General features: G+C 36.4%; 2 protein-coding genes across 2 annotated transcripts; one reads left to right on the forward strand and one right to left on the reverse strand.

Moving 5' to 3' along the window:
* LOC116141259 (protein WVD2-like 7) lies at window positions 1-4388 on the reverse strand. The gene is made up of 8 exons (XM_031426789.1): window positions 4117-4388; window positions 3261-3920; window positions 2512-3138; window positions 2314-2381; window positions 1756-1852; window positions 1547-1621; window positions 1233-1344; window positions 1-111 (listed from the first exon to the last, which is right to left on the reverse strand). Exons 1-7 carry the CDS (start codon window positions 4156-4158, stop codon window positions 1249-1251), a joined length of 1665 nt encoding a protein of 554 aa, XP_031282649.1. The 5' UTR covers window positions 4159-4388; the 3' UTR covers window positions 1-111; window positions 1233-1248.
* A 1847-nt stretch (window positions 4389-6235) lies between these two features.
* On the forward strand, window positions 6236-6998 carry LOC116140952 (germin-like protein subfamily 1 member 1). Its single transcript, XM_031426522.1, has one exon. It carries the CDS (start codon window positions 6252-6254, stop codon window positions 6900-6902), a length of 651 nt encoding a protein of 216 aa, XP_031282382.1. The 5' UTR covers window positions 6236-6251; the 3' UTR covers window positions 6903-6998.
* Window positions 6999-7515: the final 517 nt, after the last annotated feature.

The following is a 7515-nucleotide window of genomic DNA, read 5'->3' on the forward strand; positions in this document are numbered from 1 at the left end:
TTGCATATCTTGTGTTACTTCACCTACCACTCTTTGTAATTAGATTATGCTGCTTCACACTTTCGGTGTACAGGATCCGGGTTACCGATGGATCTCATTCTTGGAATCCTCCTGCAATATTAGATATGTAGCATTCATAGCTTATATTGATAAGCAGAGATATAAGCTGAGAATAAATCAAGACGTTGAATCACTGACACGGTCATAATGCAGGTTATATTTTCCCTCTTTTCTAGCTACGCAGAAGCAATTCACCATACAGGAAATGCTCACTGTTCTATATCAATTCAATTACTTTCATTTTAGGTAATTCAACTTACAGCAGGAGCTAGTTCTAAGCAACTTCTTTTGGTTGTGCTAGACACGTGCATTTTATCTTGAAGGAAACAATCATCCAGGCTTTCATTAACCACAGAAGTCCATTTGGGCATTAATTAGTTTTTCTTTTTGGTAATCTAGAAATCCCCGACCTCACTTTGCAAACCCGAGTTTAAAGTGAAATCCTTGCCAAACTATACAATCTTTGAGAAGTGAGAAACAATGCATTTGACCATGTAGGTGCCCATGAGGGGAGTCAAACCCCATTAGGCAGTAATAATTAATTTGACATATTAGTAATTAGGTAGAACTTCCTTGTAGAATGGCTTGTAAAGATCCCCAGAGAATATTTAAAGAGTTTTAAGTCAAAGGAGAATTTAGACAAGAACAAGTTGGTTGCACATGTAAACTTTTTTACAATTCTAAGATGATTGATAGCTTCTAGAAGTTGTGAAACACAAAAGTTTGTCACACATTTTGAAAAGCTAGCATGTTTGAAGTGATCACCAACTATAATGCAGAATAGACATAAGCCTCAGTTTTGATGGCGGAGGACCTTGCAGCTTCATCTGCCACCAATGACTAAAACTTAATGCTAATAGTATTTACCAGAACTTAAAACTATAGTCCATTTTAATTACACAGAAAGATTCGAAATTGAAATAATTAAAATCGAAAGATGATTAGCATAACAATGAAAATAAAGGATCGTTTTAAACATTATTCACGTTAACAACACTGACAAAACATTGGCTGGGAACAGACAAACATAAATTCAACCCAAAATGCCCACACCAGGGTAATTTCATCTACAACTCACTATGTGAGATGTATGTTTCTAGAGTAATAATGATGAAACTTTACTTGGTATCAGAATCACTTGTAATATAGAAGTACATGGATTTAAGGCATACCTTATCTAAAGAGCCTTTAGTTATTCTTTGTCCATGATGTATAGCTGTTCATTGTTGTGGCTTTGACATTAGGACTCTGTCTTACTGTCTTTATCTCTGCTCCCTTATTCTCCTGTGTTAAGCACAGGTATTCAGAAATGCCATTTATTTGGATTTTATAGTTTTGAAAATCATTTACATCTAATGACAGTTCACTATATGATACTTTGTAAAGAGCTATATTGGACTGTAATGAGTATATGCAACCATCTTAATTGACAACAAAGATTCCAATGCATGTTCTCACTAAGAAAAATAGTGAGGTATAAATATACCTTCGATTTTGTGTGAAGGTGAGTTCTGTTTGCCTCTCTAGCATAAGATTTTTTTTCCTCCAGTTTCTTGGAGAACTGAATTGAATTGATGAAATTAGATAATAACATAAATGGTTAAAAGAAAGCAACATTTCATACTTCAAAAGAACTTTGTGTTATTGATTGATTTGGAGAGGGAGAGAGAGAGAAGGGGAAGTTAAAATGGATACCTCTCCTCTCTTCTCTGCACTTTCATTCCTTTTCATGGGTAAAGAAGATGAAGCAGCCTTACCATGTTTTTTCTCCACGTCACCTACTTTGAATGACCTATTTCAAACCAACCAATGCAAAAATTAAGCTCACCGAAAAAGATAAATGAAATTATTGAGTATCAGAAAAATGTCAGATCTCGTCACTAAATGAAATTTTAAACCATTTCTTTAGAACAAAATCATAAAAGTGATGCCATGATCAGTAGGTTATGCTTAGTTTATGCATAAGAAAAATATAGTGCAGCAGCCAGGCCATTATTTATATAAATAAGTTTCTATTGCTCTTCATTCACCTCTCTAACTCAGCACCTCCTAAAGTTATCTTCCATATTCTATTGCTAGTCTGAAAATAATACATGATAGTGAAGATACTCTCATATAAATAATAATGCACTACTGATATGCTGCACGTTTTGGATGCATACAAGTAACACACCTATCACTAATTGACACAAAAGTATGAGTCTAATGTTGTATAAATCCATTAGCAGACAAGGAGCAAATCCAAAAGTTTACCCTCCATTCTCTTTTCGTGGAGTCATGAAAGCTGAAACCCTTGGTTCTGTCCCCTTTGCTGGCACCGGCTGAAGAAATGGAAGCAGAAGTTACATAAAGATTTGACATTTCACAAAGCCAATAAGAGAATTGAATGGAAGAAACAGGAGAGATGTCAAAAGGCCTCTTCACAAGGTTAAACATAATACAATGACAAACCTGCTTCGGTGCCAGAGATTGATCTTCACCAGCAGATTTCAATTGATTGTATCTGTTCTGAAATGTTTTGAATGCTCGTTTAACAATGTCCTTATCACCCATACTCTCCATAATCAAAGATTTTCTAGTTGTGGTAACAGAAGTTGGATCATGATACGATGGACCCAAACTAAGGGACATGTGCAAGGACTTAGGAGCTAATTTCTTGCTTTCTCCTCCAGAAGGATTCTTTGACTTTGACAAAGATGAACTGTTTCCTATCCTTGCTGAAGACATTGAAGAATAATTTGGAGTAGAAGCCAATGTTGGCTTTGACACTCTTGCCTTACTTACAGATGAAGCCTTAGTTATAGGCGATGCCTTAGTAATGGGTGACGCCTTAATTATGGGTGATGCCTTAGTTATGGATGATGCCTTATCTATAGATGGTGCCTTAGATACTGGTGATGCCTTGGCTATAGGCGATGCCTTGGCTATAGGCGATGCCTTGGCCATAGATGATGCCTTAGTAACAGGTGATGCCTTAGCTGTAGGTGATGCCTTAGCTAGGGATGATGGTTTGGATACTGCCAATTCTGGTTTCTTCTTTGCCCTTGTGATGTTTCTCTCCTTATTCATCAGAGTAATCTAGAAGCAGAAAAATTCACCCAAAAAAAAAATCAACCATGCAACTAAATTCCACAGAAACATAAAATAATTTAGAGTTAAGCTGTCCTATTAAAACCGTTATGAGATAAAATAAATCTGACCATATGAGATTCCTTTGAACGATCGAAATTCACATTTTCTTCTATATCAGTTGAAGTGTTTTCCATCTCCTTTTGCTGCAACTTCTTTACAGCTTGCACCCCCGCGGAAGTATTTTTCACTTCTTCTTTCACCATAACATGTACATCTTCTTCTGATTTGTCCGACATAGGACTTTCTAATTTTCTTTCAGCTTCCTCTTTCCTTTCCTCAATTGATGAACTCGGAAACCCTATTGTAACTGCAGCATCATTACTTGGCTCATTAAAAAGGGTTCCACACACTTCATTAGCCAAGCTGGTTCCCTGGTTCACAACTTCAGCAGAAGTCTGGCACTCAGATGAATCAGATTCTGACTTAGTATTGGAATTATCTGCAATCAGATCTCCACAAGTTTGATCATTCGATCTCAACAAATCCTTCTCCATTTGCTTCTCTTGATCCAGTAACTCAGCCTTCCTAGCAGCAATCTTCTTGTAATGAGCTTCAAAATAAGCGGCTTTCTGAGCTACTGATCCCGGCGTTGCACACCTCTCAACTTCTTCCAAGTATTTATTGGGTGAAAAAGATGACCATTTCTCCCAAGACAGTGAATCATTCGCAAATCTACCAAATGAAACCGACACTTCCAGGACAGGATTTGAGGGAGCTGTCTCTCCCATCTGTTTACATAACATAAACGCCAAAATCTAAACATACTCTCAAGTGATAACCAAGACAACTCATAACAACACAAACATCACAGGAATTTTACAATCAGGAACTCCAAAACCTTAAATAATATATTCAAAAAACAATAATGGGAAATGAAATATTTTATTTATTTATTTTAACTCATTAAAAGGACAAAAGCTGTACCTCATCTTCATGATTTGAAGCGTCCACTATTGATTCGCCCATATATTCTGAGTAGCAGGGGACTGGAATTACCACAAAACTACCACACCAAGACACAAAATTTGTACAACGTGACCTGTAACTGGCATGGGCATGAAATCAATCTTTTGGATCAAACAAAAAAGAGCTGAATACAATGAAGACAAAAAGAAGACTTGTAAAAGAATGCAATGAATGAATGAAGAAGAAAGATAAACAAGGCATGTGCTTGTGATTTGCTCCATCTACTATTATCACTTCCCCACCTTTTTACAGCAATGAAAACCTTTGTCAGTTTCTATTGCTTCTGGTTCTGGAAACCCTTGAAAAGATAATAATAAACTCGGCCATACTAAGGAGAAAAGTTAACCTACCCACCCACATTAGATTTCCAATGCAATCATATTTAATCTTTTAACAAATTTTCACAGTTAGTAAAGAATAAAAAGGTGTGATTTTTAATGAATCGTCAAGGATTAGTTGGATCAAATTTGGAGATTCAAAGTGGGTACATTGATTAACAACTGTAATTGTTTATTATTATTTCTTAAAATTGGATTTCTCAGTCAACAAGTCAAACACAGAGACTGAAGGCCCCACTCAGTTATTATTATCCACCATTTGTAGGGCATCTTCCTACCGTAGGATTAAATTACCTCAACTAGTCACATCATTGGAGTTAAATCCAAGTTGGTCCCTAAGCTATGGCCTAAGGTACAGTAAAATCTGACAGTAAATTAAGGTCCTTGTTATGGTAGGTATCATTTTTTTTTTTTTTGTAAATATTTAAAATACCCTTAATCTGTTAATTTTTTATTTTCTTATAATTAATGGAAATTTTCTAGGCTGCGTTTGTTTCAGTTTTGGGAATACTACTTTTAGTATTCCCAAAAAAGTTAAACAGTAAAATACCCAAAAACTCAGATTTTTGAGAATACTACTCCCAATATTATTCAACTTTTTTTAAACCCCTTAAATTTGATAATTTAATTAAATACCCCTAAATATTTTTTTTTAAATTACAAAAACACCCCAATAATCCACATTTACCAGATTCCGGCCACCACCACCGGAAAATGGCCGGAATCTGGTAGGATGGCGCACTACCGACTGAATCTGGCCGGTAGTGAGCCGATCTGGCCGGAAAAGGTCATAGCGACGCATGACCGGCAAGATCCAACCGGTCATGCGGCCATACGGCGACTCCGGCCACCTCCGATGGTGGTCGCCGGCTGGGGGTGTTTGAGGGTGGATTAGGGGTATTTTTGTTAACTTTTAATGTTTTATTATAGGGGGTATTTTGTAAAAAAACAAACATAAAGGGTATTTTATTAATTTATAAATTCTACATCGTAATACCCGCCCAATTCAACTTTTTTTTAACTTTTTTCAAAAAACTTTTCCCAAAACCCCCAAATTTTGAACCAAACGGAGCCCTAAATTTTTAAAAACATTCTCAGTTAGCAGACTTTTTTTTAATAACTTTTAATTTTTAAATTCATTTACTTAAGAAAATATTAGGGGTATTTCAGACTTTTACCAAAAAAATTAAAAAGCTACTACCTTACCTTACATTTTACAAGGCCCTAATTGTTGCTTCAGATTCTACTGTACCATTCTGATAGTAGGCCAAACATGAAGGACCACAATGGATTTAACTCCACATTATTAACTTGGATATGTCAAAATGGGGAACAACGATGTCGTTTTTTAAGGATATAATAACCTCTGTTATTATAGTACTGTATCCTTTTTAATTCTGGGGTTGTTAAATATTATAAGCACATATTTCACTAAATAAAATGATTAAAGTGGATAGATTTTTATTGAAAGTGCTGTTGCTTTAAGGTCAATCGACAAAGTAGTTCGTCTTTTTGCTAACTAAACATACATCAATCAATCTCTCTCTGTGGGGGCTCTGATTGTTTCTTCTTTAACTTGCCTTGTTTTTCCCTCCTCCAATGTCCCTTAAGCTACTCAATCACCTTATTTTGCACATTAATTTTTTTTTTTTTTTTTCAACTCTTCGAAAAACATTTCTATTCACCATCAACTGTATATATAACTTTAGCTAGCTTATTGATGATATTCACATCCCAAAACCAAAATTTCTAGCCATGCTACACTTATTCCTTTGTTGTCTAGCTCTTTTATTGAGCCCGGCTAAACCAGACCCAGATCCATTACAAGATTACTGTGTTGCAGACAATAAAACTCCCCAATCTGTTTTCATTAATGGTGTGCCATGTATTAATCCAAATTTAGCAAGTGCTTCTCATTTCAAAACTTCAGTTTTAGGCAAACCTGCCAAGACCAGTGGAAATCCATTCGGATTCAATGTGACACTCACCGGTGTTGCAAATTTGCCCGGGGTCAACACCATGGGCCTGATTATGGTCCGAGGTGACATAGCGGGTAATGGGCTAATCCCGCCCCACTCACACCCACGGGCCTCAGAAGTAACCATATGTCTTACGGGCAGTGTTCTTGTGGGCTTTGTGGACACGTCAAGGCGCTTATACACACAGCAACTTCGTCCAGGTGAATCGTTTGTGTTCCCGAAAGGATTGATTCATTTTCTATTCAATCTCGACTCATCCAACCCAGCACTGGTCTTATCTGGGCTTAACAGCCAAAACCCTGGAACCCAAATAACTTCTTTGGCCGCATTTACATCCAATCCATTGATTCCTGACGAAGTTTTGAGGAAAGCATTTCAAATCAACGGCCAAGATATTGCCAAGATTCATAAAAACCTTGGAGGGTAATCATACGTTTGGAGAGAGTTTGTTTAATGATAATTATTGTGTAATTCATACAACTATTTATTATTGAAATCATGTAGTTGGGGTTGGGGTGATGCCTGATGTATGTAGAGAGTTGGGTTTGGATTAGGGATAAATAAGATAACAAGGGTAATCTTCGTTTATTTTGCAAGATTCATGTGTTTGGTTTATTTTGCAAGATTTATATGTTTGGTTTGCAAGTAATAAAATATTACCATAATCTTTTATTGTAAATAGTGTTTATGTTGGTAATGTGGTGAATAATCTTATTACCTTATTAGAGGGTGTTCTTAAAACATTACTAAGGTAATATGATTTTTCTAGCCATTTTGCCCTTAAGTAAAAACTATTTCGGACACAATTGCCCTCAAATGTCTATCAAATAACAATTACCCAGCCCCCCTACATCTGAGCAATTAGCTAAAACACCACAACCATAAAAAAGTTTAAAAATTAACAAAATACCCTCAGCCACCCAACACCACTGTCGGGGGTGAATCACCACCGCCGGCCACCGACGTCGGTTGCTATAATGGTGCACAACCAGCGGGATCTAGCCGATCATGCATGGGAAACGGCCAGATCTGATGTTTCT

Source organism: Pistacia vera, unplaced genomic scaffold (genome assembly GCF_008641045.1).
Source record: "Pistacia vera cultivar Batoury unplaced genomic scaffold, PisVer_v2 Contig1111, whole genome shotgun sequence".
Taxonomy (NCBI): Eukaryota; Viridiplantae; Streptophyta; class Magnoliopsida; order Sapindales; family Anacardiaceae; genus Pistacia; species Pistacia vera.

Excerpts from the sequence above, each read along its gene's own strand:
- LOC116141259 (XM_031426789.1), bottom strand. The coding sequence starts at position 4,158 with ATGGGCGAATCAATAGTGGACGCTTCAAATCATGAAGATGAG. Across the intron at positions 3,139-3,260 it reads GTTCAAAGGAATCTCATATG|ATTACTCTGATGAATAAGGA; the intron begins GTCAGATTTATT and ends TTCTGCTTCTAG. Across the intron at positions 1,622-1,755 it reads GTGCAGAGAAGAGAGGAGAG|TTCTCCAAGAAACTGGAGGA; the intron begins GTATCCATTTTA and ends AATTCAATTCAG.
- LOC116140952 (XM_031426522.1), top strand. The coding sequence starts at position 6,252 with ATGCTACACTTATTCCTTTGTTGTCTAGCTCTTTTATTGAGCCCGGCT.